Source organism: Triplophysa dalaica, chromosome 17, assembly GCF_015846415.1.
Source record: "Triplophysa dalaica isolate WHDGS20190420 chromosome 17, ASM1584641v1, whole genome shotgun sequence".
NCBI lineage: Eukaryota > Metazoa > Chordata > Actinopteri > Cypriniformes > Nemacheilidae > Triplophysa > Triplophysa dalaica.
The window spans coordinates 5,342,083-5,362,022 of NC_079558.1; the positions used below are offsets into that span (position 1 = coordinate 5,342,083).

A 19,940-nucleotide genomic window follows, 5' to 3' on the forward strand; every position below is an offset into this window, starting at 1 on the left:
TAGTTATCATTATCAGTAACAGTTGGAGTGAACTATTTTAGAAAGGCCGAAAGCTATGAGTCAGCAGCCATTTTCACTTGCCGGATTCGCAGCAGGTTGTTTCCTCCGCTGTGCACTGTGAGAGGAATTTACAAGTTGGGGGAAAGAAGAGTACATACTGTATTGTCCCGAAAATCCAGTGAGGATTTGGTGTGTTCTCATACAAAGCCTCAAATCCTCACCTTTGGGATGCAAAGTAATCCAGCCTAGTAAGCACTGTTATTCTGTGGCTTAAACAGTTGTTTCTGCTGATCTGGGACCTGTCCACTGGGGCCTTTAGTTGACTCTGAGTTGTCTTCCTTTGATCTGGTCACAGTTTTTGACTCAACACATAAACCAATAATATTGGTAAGGCAACACAAATCTATTGTGTCTCACGGTGCCACAGGACATTGATCACAATCCTATCCAGCCTTCAGAGTAAAAAGTGTTTGAATTCATGTCTGTGCCGTTCTAGTATTCTGTTCAGATTCTGAGATAATAGCATGTTTTATTGCATAAGACATTCTATAATAGCCGCACACGTTGACTGACACCAAATTTTAGGATTGAAAGAGGTTGAGTGATATTATCCCTTAAAAGGTCAAGAACATAAAGATCTTTAAATTAATATATTGTATTACATTTATTCATTTAGCAGAGAGTTTTAAGCAGAGTGACCTACAAATGAAGAGCAAAATGATTTTTTATGAGAAGGCTGTAATATAAGGCGTATGGAGAATTTTTGTTGATATACAAGTCGTCTTGTTTTGCTATTCAAGAATTTCAGCAATTGCAACAAATTGCTTTTTTCCAAAAAAATGTGACTCTGATATGTGTCTTTTTCATAGTGCATCTGTTTTCAATATCACAGCTTGTGTATCTCATGAAAATAACATGAGAACTTTTATCATGATATAAGAGCCCTTCGTGCAGCTCGCTGCCGTGTTAAAGAGGGTGATGCCTGAATTTTCCGGGATATAACAACCATTAGGTTATAACTGTCAGAGCCCTGCAGAGACTCTCCAACACCCATGCACATGCTGTATGTCCAGTGTCATTAACACTCAACACTTCACTGTCTCCACCATGTGTCACAGATCTGCCAGACGGATGTCCTCCATCCAGGCCTCCTGAAAATGGCAGAAAAGCTCCAGTGAATTCTCAGTGTTCAGTCGAAACCGTGCTTGCGTATTGCACGTGAGTGAAAGACAGCAAAGAAGAGAACGAAAGATTTAGAAACCGTTTTTTGGTGTCTGGTGGTAAGAGGGGGGTATTAATGAGTATGAGGAGATGTGAGGAATGCTACAGAGTTTACCAAATTCCCTGTGGATGTAATTAAACATGCACCGTGCTTCTCTCAGCATTTGCCCCTAAAGGTAATCTGTGATGATTATGACGAAGATGATGATGATGAGGAGGAAGATATCAATTGCCCCAAGCTCTGCATTGTTTGTGGTTAGAGCGCCATTTATGACGGCTGCGGCCTATAATAGCCAATCAGACGCGGTAAATGAGCAGAATGTTGGCCGCAGAAGGCGATTGTGATTCTGTGCATAAGTGCACCGACATGCATTTTTTCCTTTTCGAGAGATTCAAGTGGATTGTGCGCATTCAGGAACAGATTAGTTTTTTTGATTGTGCAATTGTCCGTGCTCATACGCACACTCAGGTTTTCAGCTGCCCCTCAGGTTTTCAGCTGCAGTTAAGTTCCGTCTCCCCGCGAGTGCTATTAGATAGAAAGCCCTCATGTTCATTACCCGCCTCTATTGAAGTTTCGGTCTTCTCATGACAGAATAAACATGGCTGCCAAAACAAACACATTTACACTCTGACACCACAGAGGCCCATTACGGTTTTCGTTCGTCCTGACTGTCAGACCGATCTCATTCGTCTGTCCTCCAGGGTCCAGGGCCTCGTGACTGCTTGTGAGTTTAGCCTGAGGAAGAGCTTCATTTACCGCCGGAGAAAAAGAGGAGAGGCTCCTTCACGGCTCATTGGATCTGTTTTCACTCGCTAATTTCCTGCCTATGTTGGCTGTCCCGTGCACGTCTAGGCTGCGGTGTCCCCTGACACCATTCACTCTTTCCCTATTCTGTCTGCATTCTTAAATTGCGGCATCTTCTCGATCACGGTGGTGGTCGTGCACGCTCCAGTGCGCACCGTTCCTATTGCAAACAATCACGTCTCGCCCACATCCCTGTTCCAATTTAAGCTCGCCCAAATGGACGCTGGATTGTGATCTTATCCTGGTCCGGTGAGAAATAAGTATTTAAAGACGAAGTTTGCAGCAAAGCTCTGGAATCACTGAATAGAATAACGGAATATAACGCATTGGAATTGTATAAATAGTACTTGTCTTCGATTGGTTTACGGACAGACACACTCCCGCCTCCAAGTTTTTACTTAACAGTGTTTACACTTTGTTGAGATAAATGAATAGCTCACTTTATAGTCTTCGCAAATAAAACTTGGATAGAAAACATCGACATTTTAACATCGAAGAATCACTCACCGCACTGTCTGATCTATTATAATGAGCAAATGAAACTGAGCTCAGGTCTGTAGGAAGATTGTTTCGCCAATAGTAATTGACCAATTTTATCTCATTTCAGCCTATTGAGCAGGCACTATTTAACAATCCATTAAAATGAGCAAAGGAAACACTATAGCTGCCGTTAGAAAATATAGTGACCAGAAATAATAGATTATTGGATTATTGACTAATAGATTAATCGCTCGGAGCTGCATGTGCCTGCAACGGGATGCGAAGAACCGGTCTGGAATTAAACTGTCTTTATCTGGTTGGATGAAGCCGGGAGAATGTTTGAGTTCAATATGAGATTGGACAGCAAAGTCCAACTCAGGTTGATCCTGCTGGCAGGTTAATTATATGAATTGGCTGCGGTGGAGTGTGGCCTATCAGATAGAAGTAGAAATGAAAGCGCCATCACGGACGGCTACTGCAGTGAGTTCAGCTGTGAAGTGATGGCTGCAGTAAAGCCCGCTCACACCCGCCATCACTCTGATTTTCTGCTAGAAAGGGAAACAGTTGGGAAGAGATGGAAACCAGGAGAGTAAAAACGCGTGTGTAGAAGAGAAATCGAGGGCGGGGGAATGAGTAAGGAAATAAGAGTGCTCGGCTCATTTGGCGATTACCAGCCCTTAAACCCAAACCATGGAGGAAAAACACACAATTGTGCTATGTGGGAAAAACATGCTGCCCTTCATTAACTAATGGGGGAATGAATTAAGCCGAACGTCTCAAGCGCAATTCTCAATGGTCACAAAATGGAAAGTACAAATATGGCTAATGATACATATTTACCCAAAGTTCAGATGGATTTCGCTCATCTCACAAGCTAGTAAACAGCAATTACGAAAACATTGTTGGATCAATGTTTTTATTGTTATTTCAAAGATTGAATCTAGCAATATCGTTGCTAAAACCGTATGATGTGAAATTACAAATGTGTACAAACATAAACTAATAAAATTGTTTAGGCCACTCTGGAAGATATACCCAACGCCAGTCCAGAAGTACTTCCTGTTTCAGTTTTTAACATTACACAAACTTTTGCACAAAATTTGACCATTTATAACCTCATCAAATTTTAAATGATCTTTAATATTTAATCGAGTGAGATTAAGAAATAGTAAAATAACTGAAGCTGTCAGAGCGGTAGCCCAGTGCTTAGTGCTCCAGACATATATATGAGCTGTTGGCTCACAGGGACTCAGGCTCGAGTCCAACCCATCTCTTCCCTCATGTTCCTGTCTGCCTCCACTGTCCTATAGATAAAAAAGCCACCCCAAAAAAAACTGAAGCTGGATTTGTTTCTGGACCAGTGTTTATATCTTGTGAAGTGGTCAAAGTGAAATGTCTGTACACTGTAGCACAAGTTCTGCAGTAGCTATGTTTTATGAACTTTAGGTATGAAACATTGACAAAACGTTGAAAGTTTAATTTTAATAGGATATTTTCCAATATGGAACTGTTTCTGGTAGTTTCAACCATCAATAACTCCAATATTTATACAGTGATAAATGAAAACGTGCTGTATACTGACACTTCAACACCTTCAATGTTCAAACAAACCTACGTCCTTACAAAGTGTAGCATTCCCTCAAAGGCAGATGAAAGATACTGTAATTTGCTCACATAACAATAGTTTATAGGGGATGAAAGCTAAAGCTAAAACTGAAAAAAACAAAAACCTCAGCAGTGGAGAAAACAAATAAGAACATAACCAAGTCAGATCACATGACTGTTGCCACCGCTTCTTAAGGCATTATGCTCCTCTCCCCGGTCTCATATAAAATATGAAAAATATGAAGAAAAAAGTGATTACACATGACAGCAGATCTCATTTTCCTCCCAAATAATTTGTTTGCCTGCAAACACAGTCTCCACGCTGCCATTTTATCTGGGGTACGAGTGAATACGCAGACCTCTGAGCTCGGGTGGAACAGAAATGCTCCACGCAGTGCAAGATTACCAGAACAGGATGGACTGTTTGTGTTACTTTCCCTGCTTCCCAAAACTCATAGCTGGCATTACGCTGAACGTGAACACCTACTTCAGATGTGAGTTATGAAAATGCAGAAGCTAATTAACTGGATTTGTTTCTTCAGGAACGGGGAGGTGAAGCAGGCACACCATCTCCCGGCATTTCTGCGTGTCGCTCACACACCTTCCACCACGAATGGCGATTTTTATTCGAGTGAAGAGCCGGCTTTGCGAAAATCACAACGTGCCTTAGAGTAGAATCACAACATGACTTAGAGCAGAACATTTTTGATAAATATGTCTAGTAAGAGTGCTACGCTCTGGAGAAACCATTTTGAAAAACAGCCCCATCAGTCTAAAGCATCATTTTGACTGTCAGGCCTGAATGTCCTTCCAGGAAGTGTTCGTTCTCTGTATCTCGATTTCTAATACTACATTTGATCTTTTTACTTTATTTTCCTCACACTCTCTGCCAGAAAGGGTTTTCAATAGTCAATGTTGAAATCTAGAACTCAATCTGACTCAACTACTGTATAATGCTGATATATTCACACATCTGTATAATATGCATCAATGAAATGTATTTCAAATGAAATTAACATTTTAATATTTTAAAACTGGAAAAATGTACTTTGACTGTTCTGTTTAAGTGATAGTTCACCCAAGAAAAACATTTCTGTCATTATTTACCCATTGAGGAATGTTAGTAACCAAACAACGGATGTACCTTTTGACTTGCATGGGTTTTGTGTCCATCCAATAGAATTGAGAACTGCCTTTATTTGGTTACCAACATTCTTCAAAATATCTCCGTTTGTGTTTTGCGAAAGAAATAAAGTAATGGAGGTTTGCAATGAGGGTGAGTTATGATGACAGAATTTTCATTTTTGGTTGAACTTCTCTTTAATCTCTTTTAACAGACACAATACAGTGAGTACTATTTCTGTGAGACTAGACAGAATTGCAGTCTGTGTGACGCATTCAACAAATACAGTATGTTCTCACTCACGGTTGCATCTTTATCTTAAGTTCTTAATCTAAAAATATAATTGATGCTACCCGCTCCAAAAGAGGCATTTTACAAACCAACTGACACATTTTAGAAGTGTGGTCATAATGTGCCTTTCTGAGTGTATTTGTTTTCTGTATATTTTCAGTTCTGCATCTGTGTGTGTGTTTGGAGGAATGCATATGCACACTGCTGTACCCCCTCCACTTCCAGCTGGGCTTTTGCTCGTAAATCACAGGCCGGTTGGTTAATGAAAATCTCAGGCAGGGGAAGAGGGCAGAGAGGGAGTGATACTGAGAGAGAAAGTGATCACTGAAATAAGGCCATTCCTTCTCTTCTCCACTGCTCTGTTCTCCACAGCCCTGCCCTATTTTTCTCCTCTTCTCCGGTCGCCTCCTTTCTCTTTACCTTTCTTTGCTCTATTATAATATTGTCTACTCTTACCTGTTCACCTCTTTCTCTCTTCTCTCTCCTCCCCTTCTCTATTCTCCCTCTCTCTCTTTCTCTCCATGCCTCCCTCCCCTGCTTTGCCTGGCAGCACTCCATCTTTCCTTCTCTGTGGTTGGATGAATGTCACAGGTCTGCATACTAAACAGGCAGGGAGCCTGGCACTTGGCAGGGCACAGAGGTTAAACAGGATCAAAAACATCCACAGTCTGTGTCACTCAGAACCACTGGCACCCAGGGGCCCCATGATAGAGACTCGGAGGAGGCCAAGAGCGTGACCCCCTTGTTTAGAGTGTGTCGGGATGATTGGATCAGGCCAGCTCGTGCAGAAGACGGATGGAGGGTGTGCTGGGTTTTAAGGCTTGTAATCCTCTTTTCTGGAGTCCATAGACCTGGCACCAGTTTTGTTTGTTGAGTCATAGTTAGGGTGTTTGTGCTAGCAGAGTGATTTGATCTGAAAACTGCCCTTTATTACAAAATCAAATATCCGGTATTAAAATAAATGCTGGTATATTTACACGTATCTGTACCAATTTTTTCTGTTATGTATGGCTGTCAATTTTTATGCGGTATTTAGTGTGATTTCATTTTTTAAGTCACGTTTTGATTGCATTGGTTTTTTTGTCCGTACAATGGAAGTGAATGGGTACCGTTGTTGTTTGGTCTCTAACATTCTTCAAAATATCTTCTTTTGTGTTCTGCAGAAAAAAGAAAGTCATAGCGGTTTAAAACGATAAGAGGTTAAGTAAATGATGACACAATTTTCCTTTTTGGGTGAACTATCCCTTTAACCAAACTTGTCGAGGGTGAGCTGAGCTGCACACACATTATTGCATAATGTTCTATTCATTTGATAAATTAATCAGCATATTGTGCGTTTAATTTATTAAAAGATATCTCTAATAATATCCTGTCCAAATATTATTAGTCCAAATGACCTGAGAGCAAATACTGACACACGGACAAAAGTGCACACCAAGAAAATGCAATGACTGGAGTCAGTGCGGTCAGGCATGCATCAGGCCTGAGGTTTATGTGATACTGGGTCCTAATAAGCGCCCCTGCGTGCCCAAATTTTCGGACATATGCTGCGATAACAGCCAAAGGAAAGAGGAACAGGAAGAGGGAGACTTAGAGACATGCATATACCCTGGTCTCCATCCTGCTCTTATGCATACTAAAACCAGGCCACCTGCTAGCAGTACATCACACCCTGCTTGCTTCATCTCACACACACACACTCTCTCTCTCTCACCGGCCACTTCTGAATCACATTTCAATCCTGAGGGAAGTTGAAAAGAGAAACGCTCCTCTGATTTGTACAGAGTTCTAAGGGAAAATGGAGAGAGACAGCTACAGGCAGAAAAATAAATAACCATATCGCACCCAAACCCGTGACACGCTTGTCTGTTATCTTTCCACTTGGGTTTCTCTTCTCACTTGCTTCGTTTTCATAGACCAGCCAAAAGGTATCACCTTTATCCTTCCTGCGGAGGAACAGCCACGAGGATGTGAAGTTTACTTACAGGAGGGCTATTTAGGTACTTTCAGGGGCCAGATTGATCAGATGAAAAGGGGAACATATAATTATTTGTTCTTAGCTATTTTATCATTTTAAAACTGAAATAGAAAAATAATCTATTAATTCACAATACTTTATATTTAAAATATTAACAATATACTCACAATATGTATTCTCAGTATATTTTTATGAAACAAATTTATAAATATATCCATATTGTGAAAATAGATCTATACCGGGAAATTCTTGAGACACTTGAGAGGAAATTCGAGCCGCTTATCGTTGGCGAGTGCAGAACAAGCTTGATTTGATGTTATAAATATAAATCCAAGAATATAAGAAGTGTGCACATTCTCATTGCTTGAATCTTGCAGGTTCAGTGGTAATAAGAAAAGGTGGTATTTTCATCATTGATTTCCCATTTATTAAATAAGACATCGTGTCATCGCAGCCATAAGCTGATGTCTCACTTGATTCGCTGCGGTGCCTATATCTAGAAAAATCTCTGGTCCGAATATGAAACTATAATTAAAGGCTTCTGAATGCTTGTTAACTCGCCACTGAAAGTTGTGAATAGACAGTTCTGATGTACAATCCTGCAAAACGATTTGATCAAAATCAATCTGAGGGCCACATTAAAATGATTGACGGACCGAAATTTGGCCCGCAGGCTGCCGTTTAAAGAGCCCTGTCGTACAGCTTCGTTTCTTTGGTTTGATGCATAATTTTGTTCTATTTTTGAGGCTCGAGATCTAGGTCACGCTGTTTGTTGATACACAGTGAATGTTCCTCATCTTTTACTGACTTCACATATTAAAAAAAGACACATGTTCAGACTGGCTTATCGTGAAGTAGGACCAAATGTTCCTGTTGGCTGTTGAGAACATTGCGAACATCCAATCAGATTTAAGGGTAAGGGTTCATGATATGATTGCATTGTAGAAATGTTGTACCAAGGAGATTGACAAAGGATGTTCATAGAGTTAATCACTCTGATCCAAGAAAGCAGTGTCACCAACCAATCAGATTTAAAGGGAATCGTTTTATGAACCTTCATGTATAGTCTTATATATATATATAATGATGACACAATTATATATATTGTTTATCTATCTTAAAGGGCCAGTTCACCCCCAAATTAAAATTCTGTCATCGTTTACTCACCCTCGTGTCATTCAAAACCTGAACACATATGAAGATATTCTGAGAAATGTCTTAATGGTTTGTGTCCATGCAATCGAAGTCAATGGGCTCCAATGTTGTTTGGTTGCCAAGATCCTTCAAAAAAATGTATTTTTTGTTATCCAGGCTTGGAATGACACAGGGGTGTTCTTTTAGGGTGAACTATCCCTTTTATAATAGATAATAGAACATGTACACTATTGCGTATATATTAAAAAGCAGATGTATGAAGTGCACCTAAAGGTTACAATGCTTTGGTGCATTGACACACGCTTTTTCTGTGGATCCAGACCCATCACCTCCACCTTAACCCGACTCCCTCCCTCCTGCTGCCTCTGCACATCCTGCTGCATCTCAGCTTGTGGATAAATATTTCATTGGCTGTTAAATATAGCTGTGCTCACAGCGAAGCTGACAGAGCTACACTTCCTCTCCAGGACTAGAGTTGAGGTGTGTGTGTGGTGGTCGTACGAGACAGAAGATGCGAGAGGACACCCAGCTCAAAGGAGACTCCCCTCCGCCCTGGATTAGCCCCGCAGCTGTTCTCTTATCGTCAAGGTTACTCTGGTCAAACACCCGGTGATATCATGTACCATGTGGTCCGTTCTGCAGCATGTCAGGAGCTCCGCCCAAGATGCACGTGAAAAGATCGCCTGCGATAATGCTACAGTAGCTTATCCGTCACGTTCCTGGAAAAAGTCTCTTATCCACCGCGCTCTCCGAGAATCGGCTCATTATAAATCCTCCCCTTATGCCGAAACACGAGAGCAAGCAGAAACATAAAGCAGCTGAGCTCGAGAGAGACGGAGAAAGATGGAGGAGGTAGAAGAAGAGAAATAAGAATAGCAAGATGCAGAGGCCAAGAGAGAGTATGAGCTTAGGCATGCATCCTCCGTAGTGGATAATGAATACATGAATCAGTTTGACGTTTTGAGAGTGTGGGAGGCAGAGCGATTTGAGCAGATCAAATGATGAATAACTGGCCAAATCTGCAGTACATCAGGGGACTTTGGGAGGCTAAAGGGTCCTGTTTTTTTTGCCATGTGCAGAGAGAACTCGTAAAAGACAATGGTGTGTAATCCGGATTTCTGGAATATTTTACTGCTCCTGTTCCTGCCGCAGGATATCTGTGCGCCCCTAGTATAATACGCTATAAAATATCAATTAATGGCTTTTGTTTGACACATGGAGAGAATCGTATACCACTTAGATGAACTGTAGATCTCCACACATTCATTGTCTTCTTGTGCTGTATTTAAAGTCCCCAGGAAATCAAAACTTGTGTTTTATGGTTTTTCTATCTATGTCGTAAAACCGCATATGTAAGGGGATAGTTCACAAAAAAAATGCCGTTATTTTCTCACTCTCTTGTCATTTCAAACCTGTATGACTTTTTCTGCTGCAGAACACACAAAATATTTTGAAGAATGTTGGTAACCTATCAAGGGCTGTTCCCATTTATTTTAATTGTATATACACAAAACAAAACATTGTACGGTTACCGACATTCTTCAAAATATTTGTTTCTGTTTCTGCCGAAAGAAGAAAGCCATTCAGGTTTGAAATGACAAGAGGGTGGATAAACGGAAACAGAATTTTGTGGTGACCTATGCCTTTAAAAGTGCAGCGCGAAAGTCTCTGTTCATTTCTGTGTTCTTTTTCTTTGTCAATAGTAAAAACCAGCACATGTGGAAAAAAACTATTCTCATCAAACAATTTAAGTATTCAGGAAGCTTTTGGAGCCCATTAACATTACCACATTCTTCATCTTTTTCCTTTAATAAAACGCATAGTAGGTCTGCGTTTTAGACGGATGGCTACAGTTCCAATCTCTACCTCCACATTAGTCACTCCACTTATTCTTTTTGTGGTGCGCTTTGAAAGACATTTGTGAATGGCTTCCTGGATACAAATGGAAGACTTAATAATTCATGCATTTTTTTCAAACAGTGCCGTTTAAAGTCATTTATGGACTATCACAGCAGACAATGTGAAAAAACATCATTCCCCTTTTATAATCTACTAATGCATGCGAGACATCTTGCATAATTACTGTCGTGCTAAAACCACTTAGATCCCTTCCCTGTCGGTACATCACAGATGTTGTGTTTTGATCAATGCTGTTTGATGGACCACAGCTGTACTCTAACAATTATTTTTTGTTATAATATATAATATATTTTATATATTAGTGAACTATTCAGTTATTATGATGTCACTTTCGTCATTTAAGGAGCAGTTCACCCAAAAATTTGCACCCCATTTACTCACCCTCAAGATGTTCCAAATTTGTATAGTCTTTGTTAAAAAAAAGGTATTTGGAAGAATGCTTCTTACCAAAGAGTTCTTGGCCACCATTGACACCTGTAGGAAATTTGCTTTATACATTTCTTTGTTCTGTTGAACACAAAAGAAGATATTTTGAAGAATGTTGGAAAGTTCTCGGGCACTTTTCACTACCATTTTTTTATATGTTAGTCAATGGTGGCTAAGAACTCTCTGGTTACAAGCAATCCTTTAAATATCATGCAAAGTAAGCAATTTTAATACTCAAGGATGAGCAAATGATGACAGAATTTTTTGGGGGGTGAACTGTAAACTCTAATCACAGCAATCACAATTGAGTTGAGTCTTAACCTTGTTCACTCAAAGATCACTTTGTGTTTCATTTGAAGTAATTCCAATGTCATTTAATGATGTGAGTATTAGTGGTGATGTCCAAGTGGATGAGTTGTTAACTTCGTAATTCGCCAGGCTGTCGGCTAGCGAGCATGAAAGGCGGGAATTAAAGACAGATTGACAGGGTTATGACCCAATCACAGCGCCTTTCCTCTAATTTTTTGTTAATATTGTCACGCTACAGCTATATGCACTTGAAGCGGCTGCGTTTTGAAATGAAATCCCTTTGTGATATTTGTTTTATTTGTATTGTAAATTGTTCTCTATATTTTCCTCCTTTGTGAAACGCTATGCCTTTTTACTACGTCGTCACGGTGACAGTAAACGACTGGAGTCTTATTTAACTCCTGCAGGCCACTAGTTTTGTCTTAATCGTCAGTTTAATTTAGTCAAACACACTTTGTTCAATCCTGACTGTCATTGTTTCTAGAGGAAGTGCTGAGACAAGTCTGTTCTCCTTACCTCCAGATTGTAGCTTCCTCAATTTATTCGGACTTATTTTTTTTTGTTCATGGCGGTAATGGCTCCCGATTCTGGCATTAATCTGTCTTACGTTTTCCTGTCTTCTGCTCACAGGGGAATTTAATGATTCCCTTCTTTTTTCTCTCAGGGGAAGACATCTGTCTAGACACTTTCAACTTTTTCTTAACATAGCAACAGATTCAGTTCCCTCAGTAATCGCTTTTTTAATTATGGCCATGTTACAGTTGTAAAGCACTTTGCAACTTTGGTTTTATATATATATAGTACATTTACAGATTTAATTTGTGCTATACTCCAATGTGTACACCCAATTACCAAACCCGGACAGTATGTGCTTATTTTTTAATTATTGTTATTATGGAGCTAATGTGCTGGTCCAATAAGTAAGACATAGAAAAAGGCCCTGCACAAACCACAAAGTTAGAAAAACACATTTCTCTAATGTTTTGCTTACCTCATTAAGATTTATCTTTAGTGGATTTAAGAGAACCTAGCTGAAATATTAATATTAAGCGACTATACTAGTGTATGTTATTTATATACAGTATGCTTTTATCTGGTAGAACACAGTATTGTTCATTTAATGTAAAAATCGTTTATATAACTGTATACAATTGAATGTTGCCTGTGGTGGTGTATGATGTTGTAGTACAATTCCTATGATTTATCCCTTAGTGTTCTGCCTCATTTGTCCCACTTCAATAAATAAGCTTCTTTAGACCTCTTACCTTGAAACCGGCCTAAAGATCCATTCTGATGAAGTTGATGCAAGCGCAGCTAGAAAAAATCACTGTTTACGCCCAAAACTTCAATCGCCTGATGTCTGAAGTTGCTGCGCTGGCGCGCCGATCCATTATGTGAATTGCTGTGGTTTTGCTTGCCTCGAACATGCTGTCATTTTTGGCATCTAGACTGCAAGAATATCTCAATGAAAACGGTCAGATGCTCCACTTAAAAAAGGAATGAAAATGTTCATTTCATGGTTCCATGAGCAGATTAAAACGTCCCACATCAGTGTCCAAAAATGACTGCCGGTGGCGTCGTATCTCACAAAAGCAAGGCACTGTAGTGCCTCCATTCTGTCTGTAAGTAAATCATCTTTTAAATCTGCACCGTAATTTAGAGGTGAAAGCTTTTAACTTGTTTAGCATAATGAAAATGCGCAAAGGACACTGTAAAAATCCACTCGCGTAACTAAAGGCATTAATAGATCTATATACTCGCTGAATCAAATAACCACTCTGCGTGTCAGGCACTCTTCGACGGCCTTCATTTATCTCTATTGTTCGTAACTCCCGGTGCGGCGTTCTGCTAGTTTTTGACCCATGTGCATTGGAAAGGCCCAAAGCAAAGGCTGGGAGTTCAGATCAGAGGAAGGTGCCCTAAGGGCCTGTCAGCCTGACCGTTGAAGGACAGGGCATGCTGTTAGTGTGTGACAGATGTCTATGTGCACTGTCATCATGAGCCGTCAATAAGCAGAAGCACTTGTAGCCCCTCATATTGTCGACTGTAAAGGCATGAGCTTTTATGCACGCGTTCCTCTATAACCTCCAGTTGTCCGTGACAGCATGCAGCAGTGGGCGGGTGTGAGAGGTGACAGGAAAGGTGGGGGTGCGTGTCATGACCTGTGTGGATTCAAATTTGTAAGGGAGATAAATCCACTCATACAGTTATTAACAGTGTTGGGGTAACATGTCACATACTCTAACTAGATTACTTTTTGCAAGTTCTGTTTGAGGTATACAGTATGGTATACTTGATTAAAACAAAAAATTCACCATAAATGTATAAATATAATTTCAACCTGAATTACTTTTTTCAGAACACAAAAGAAGGTATTTTGAAGAATTTTGGTATCCACGCAACGGCCGTACCCATTGCCTGGCATTGCTTTTGTGTCCGTACAATAGCATTTAATGGGTACCACCATTGTTCGGTTACTAACATTTCTTTTTGACCACAAAAGAAGATATTTGACTCCGTCAATAGGGACTTGTGATGTTCAGAGACCAGCATTCTTCAAAATCTCTTCTTTTGTGTTCAGCAGAAGAATGAAAGTCATACAGGTTTGGAATGACAAGACTGTGTGTACATGATGAAATTAAATGTACGTCTAAGCTATCCATTTAAGATGCATCATTACATCAGTTGTAGTATCTGTTAGAATGGTGAGCCGCAAAGTATTCTCTTTCATCTTAAGGTTTGTTCGCGATCTTGGAATGCTGCTGGTAAATGAAAACAATTGTGTTGTGCGTCTGTGTAATCTAGCTATATTCATCTCCAAGAACTAAATAAAAACCATACAGTTATTCAGACAATAATTTAGCTGTAGATCTCTAGAGCACGCAGGTGCAGCCCCTGTAAACATGATAACATTGCCTTATGTTTTCTGTTGGTGGTGCACAATAACTTAAAACCATTGAGAGAACCATTTTGTAAAAAGTAAGATTCAAGTGCATGGTATGTTATCTATAAATTATTTTAATTGAAACCTGGGCGAGCTAAACGCCAACAACATTCCGAAGATCCAAGATCCAATGACTATTTTCTTAACAACAATATTTTTTATTAGTGAAGGCCGGATACTGTTACTAAACTAATTTATTCTAATATATGGACATGCATTATTCAAATATGCACCACACCACTAGCCACAGCCACGGCATATCGGTGGTTTTCATATCTTGCACGCTCTGAACTCTCATCGGTCAGACACGGACTCCCTGCCTCACAGCTCCCCTCAGAAGAGAGCAGCAGGGCAGTGGGCAGTGGTGCATGATGGGAAAGCTAAGCCGTGGTTCCCAGAAGACCTCCCCGCTCTGTGTGTGTGCAGCGTTTGATGTGCAACGCAGTAAGCAACACAGAAGAGCTCTCCTCGTTCTGATGTCCCTCCAGAGATTAGCTACCTCATAAGCACGCTAATGAGCGGGGAGATTATGGTGAAGGCTTTTAGAAAAACTTTACAAATGTATATGCGCATGGCCCCCATCATGACGTGTGTTTTTGCACATTGATGTGCACGGATCGCGACTATGTGGATTTGTTACAAGAGACGTCTTTTTAATATTTGAAACGCTTTGTCTTTTCATCTGCTCTGTTTTAGGGGTCTTGGGAATGGGGGCTGAATGGAAACACTTGGGCATTCTTAGGGGTGTAAGAATGCTAAGATGTCTAAATTGGTTGATTATTTTCACAGCTGAATTGCTGAACCGCCACTGTACATACATTACATAATGCATGGCATTGTAATCATGTCGTGCTGACCGTGGGAACAACCGTTTGTGATTTCTCATTTTCAAAGCTACTCAAACCTTATTTTAATCGTATTAATTTGAAGTGATATGTTGGAGAATGTTGAATATTTGTGCTTCGTATTCAGGCACCACAACCACTGGTTTCCATGTTTTATGGGGACCTCCCATAGACTTCCATTGATTTTATATCAGGCTTATGATATATTCAATCCCCTAACACCTAAACCTAATAATCACACAAACCTTTCTGCACTCTTACATTTTCAATAAATATCATTCTGTATGATTTATATGCTGTTTAACCTCATGGGGACCTGAAAGATGTCCCCACAAGGTCAAAATCGACTGGTATATTACTATCTTTGTGGGGACATTAGGTCCCCACACCGTGATGAATAACAGTACACACTCAAACTCGTTTTTGTGTTTGTTTTCATTGAATTCTGTTGTTTTTATTTCTCACCTATTATATTTTCTATCCTCTACCTTTAAAGCATCACACTAGCTTATTTCGATTTTCATTAAGACAATATTTAGTATGTTTATGTGAACTGCTTTCCTCAGAGGGGCCGTTGACTGGGCCCCACAATCTAGGTGATTTGAGTTTGTACTATGCTTTTGGGGACATTTTGGTGTACCTAACTATTTAAATAGTTAGACTCCTGCTGTTATAAAAACAGCTAATTATAATGACAACAGACTAACACTGCCAATGGTTTTCAGAGCATTTTTTTTAACATTTATTTTATTTATGAATCGTTTTCCAAATGAGGAATTTGTCCCCAAAGTAAACCCCTCACGCAAATACCCGCAAACACAATTATGCCTTTTTCACGGTGTCAGTGAAAGTGGACACGTCTTGTTTTATCCAGTTCTTCCTCAATGACCCGCGGGGATTTCTGATTCAATTTGGAATTGCTACAAGACTATTTCATGGAACTTATCAAGGGAGTCACTTGTGTAGATTGCCTTTAAAAAAAAACAGCTCATTTTAAAGCAACCAGGATGAATAGATGTTATGACAAACCATATTGGGAATAACTAGAGGGGGGATTTATCACTAAGTAACCAGAAGCTGAGCAATTATCATGTCAGGCATGAGCTGGCCGCCCCTGGAATCTTAACGTATGATGTACAGAGAGCATTCTTGAGTCTCGCAGCGCAGGTGCTGGGAATTCTCTAGCTTTTGTGCGACTACTGATGATGGAAACAGCAAAAATCAACGTATTTCACACTACATTTACATAGTCATATCATATTCATTTTCTGTACTGCGTCTGCTGGCGTGAGATCAGAGTGTGTCGCTTCTATTAAACTTTCTTCTTTACACCAAAGCCCGTTGTGGTTGGAGAAAACCATTACTACCCCGTAGACCTCATTAGTCTGGATGGTGGGGGTCGTCGCCCACTTGCTCGCTTTCCGCTCCGTTTCAATAATCTTTCAATAGCAAGCGAAGGAATAAACCGGCTCGTCGCTGTCTTTGCGTGCAGTTACCACCTTTGATTTAATAAAGCCATCAATGATCAAATGACGCTGACTGCAAATAGTTCTGAATCCAACTGCATCGATTAAAACGTTCATTTACTCATTGAGATCTTCCGCCAACCTTTCGCAAGCGCCTGGAATTTTCTTCTTTTTCATATGATCCCATGCGATTACGGTAGCATGTTACAGTGCTCTTCGCCTGCGGACGAGCTCAACGTGGCAGGTTTACGATGGCCCATATTGGAGCTGTAGCAGAGAGAGATCAGGTTCATAAGTAGCCCTGGGTCACACAGTAAACACTGCCGATTGCTGATCGACTGGCTGGTCGCAGCAGTATAGCAGTCAGGTTTGAAACGCCACTCTGGAGAAAAATGAGACTAATAATCTACCCAACAGAATCCTCTGTTTTAACAACAAAATGTGCAGATCAATGGCCATTTGATCAATGTCTTTGGGTTGATTTATGCCAAGTCATAAAACCTCGGTTTCTAGTCACTTGACCGAGGGGTTATGAGTAACATACTCTGTTGCTATCTGAAGGCTAGGATAAGGAATTCTGCGCTGTTATTGTATTGTTTACTGCGATAGCGGTCGCTTTTGGCTACCGCGTGACTCGGCGTAATGGAGTCATCCATCGCAGCTTTTGCGAACGTTCGAAGCATCTTTGTTCAATTTTTCTCGTTTCAACAATTCTCCAATCCGTCATCGTCTTTCGCACCAGTGGCCAGAGATTTATCCATCAATATGTGAGAACAACAGATTGATTTGACCTTTCCTGTGTTACTGCAGGTGTCTGCTGCTATTTGGGTCGGCATGTTTTTTTTAACCCATTTGCTTGCACACACGCACGCCGGCAGCTGCAGACTACAGATGCAGCCTTCATGTGGGCAGTGGCGTCTTTGCTGTGCTTATGAAAGTCTCTGTTTTATTTCATCTTGTGGCAGATGTCCGAGAGATTATGGGTTGTGTATGCATGAACGCTTTCAATGCATTGTGTTTTCTACTTATGGATGTGGTTGGTGGCGACATGGTTGTGTAAGCGTGTAGCAGCTTGCTGCAGGCCCTGCTTTTGTATTCAGAGAGACTGCTAACATCACAGCAGATGTTCATATGGGTGTTGAAGTCAAGTAAGTGGGAAAGGGTCAGAAGAACCAGATTCATTGGTCTAGCTCTGTTCTGATCCGGATTAAACGGTGCCGGCTTTGTTTATCTGTCTACTATAAACAGTATTATTCCCGTGATGTGCTGTTTTGTACATGAATCATCGCTGCTGTTGGAGTGTATAAACACAGGAATGGGCTAATGTAGGTAATTTCGTTTGGACCAAGGATGCCGATGCATTTAGTCGATTTTAATAAGATTGTAATTTTTGTTCATAAATTGCATTAATTAATAGATTTTAAGCAGCCTATACATTGCAGTCCCATCGTGATAAAGAACCAATTGAATCCAAATTGGGGTGTTATGGCTTTTAGTACATGTTTATTAGTTGTGAGGACATCTATATGTTAGTGTATTCCTAGACGTTTACAACTTTTAGCAGCGCTGGGTGGTATGAGGGTATATGCTGTTGTGGCAGAATAAATGTTATCCACAACAGATTTTATGTTTTGTCTCCACTACAGAATATCAAAAAGTGGGCGTGGTCAATTCATGTGCATGTTGGACGGAGTGTGATGAAGAAACATGTAGATGTTTTCAGGAAATTGAAAAAACGCTGTTCTTTTTAAATGATTAAATACAGTGTCGTCAAATTTGACAAGCATTTTTGTTGGGTGGATATTTGCAAAAACCCAGTCACAAACATAGAGGGTGACGAATAATTATGATTTATGGCAACAAAACAAATCTGAATATATGTAGAAAAAAAAGTTTTCCGAAGAATAGCATTGATATAAAACTACACAGCTACACTTAAAAAAGCCTGCTTATTTTCAACCCTGCATTGGATCGAATGTAAAGATTTTGTGGATTTATTTAATTCATCTAACATGTTTGTGGTTGTGATATAACAAAAGAATTCTAGCATGTCAGAATGTCAGCATTGGACAGAAACTGTTCGTTAAGGTCCATTTAATCGAATCTTTACTGTATGTGCCCCATACATGTAATAACATGCACAGATTGTTCTCATTGTGTGAGGTTTACTGCCTGTATCATTACATTCCTGTGTTTTATATATTTTACATTTTGTAGTCTTTACAGGGTCTCATTTGTAATCAATTGAGTCATTGTAAAGCCATCATGCATGAACGTGTGATTTAATTACCATCAATGATGTCATAATATAGAGAAATATCCCTGGAACGGACATTATGGTAATGGATGGATTATTAGCGTTTGATTCATTTGATTAATCTTGTGTTCTGTTTTTCTCTCTTCCCCCTCATGTTTCTCGCTCCCTTCCTGTGTCTTTCACACGCAGTTGCCCCCACAACCTCCACCGTACATTCTGAATTCTTCAAGCCCTGCCAAGACAGTCAGGAGATGGCCTTCTGCCTGAATGAGGGAGAGTGCTTCATCATCGAAACTGTGGCAGGCGTGCATAGACATTGCAGGTGAGTCCGTGTGTGTGAACGTGTCAGGTACTAAGCAAAAGTGTGTTTTTCAACAAAACAGCAGTCTCACATCTTTTAGCATTTCTACATTGGCAGAAACTCAGATCTTTGTTTTGGTTTCTTTGCTACAAAAGTTGTTAGTTTTCACACAGGAGGCTTTCCAGGTGCTGATATTGATTATCCTTGGATTAACCAGATCAGTTGTAAAATTCAGATAGTCCCCACCTGCATTCAATATTAAAGAGATAGCTCACCCAAAAATGACTATCTTTTACTCACACTCATGTCATTTCTAACTTGTATGATTTTCTTTATTATACAGAACACAAATGAAGATATTTTGAACGATGTTGGTATTCAAACAACATTAGCACCCATTGACTTTCATTAAATGGACACAAAATTTCTCAAAATGTGTTCATTTTAGGGCTGTCAAACGAATCCAGAAATAAAAGTGTGTGTTTACATGTCTGTGTACTGTGCATATTCATTTCTTTATAAAAACATACACCCATGCATATATTTAAGGAAAAATTAAAATGAAGAAATTGTAATAACATTTATAAATAATTCAAAGTAATGGTAAATATAAATAAACAGATTTTAATATTTTCTAAATATGTGTACATGTATGTGTGTGTTTATAAATACAAATTGAATATTCACAATACATAGACAAATACTACGATATCAAAAACGTTTATTACGGTTGTGATTAATTGTATGAAAGCCCTAGATCTGTTGTGTTCCCTACAAAGGTTGTGGGCAACATGATGATTTTTTTTCAGAATTT

General features: G+C 39.8%; 1 protein-coding gene across 2 annotated transcripts in view; it reads left to right on the forward strand.

Moving 5' to 3' along the window:
• The window catches only part of nrg3b (neuregulin 3b), a 124,094-nt gene that overhangs the window by 55,982 nt on the left and 48,172 nt on the right, over positions 1 to 19,940 (forward strand). For both annotated transcript variants that reach the window (XM_056771532.1, XM_056771533.1), the window contains exon 2: positions 19,015 to 19,147. In XM_056771532.1, coding sequence (XP_056627510.1) covers positions 19,015 to 19,147 — 133 coding nt within the window. The remainder of the gene's footprint in view (positions 1 to 19,014; positions 19,148 to 19,940) is intronic.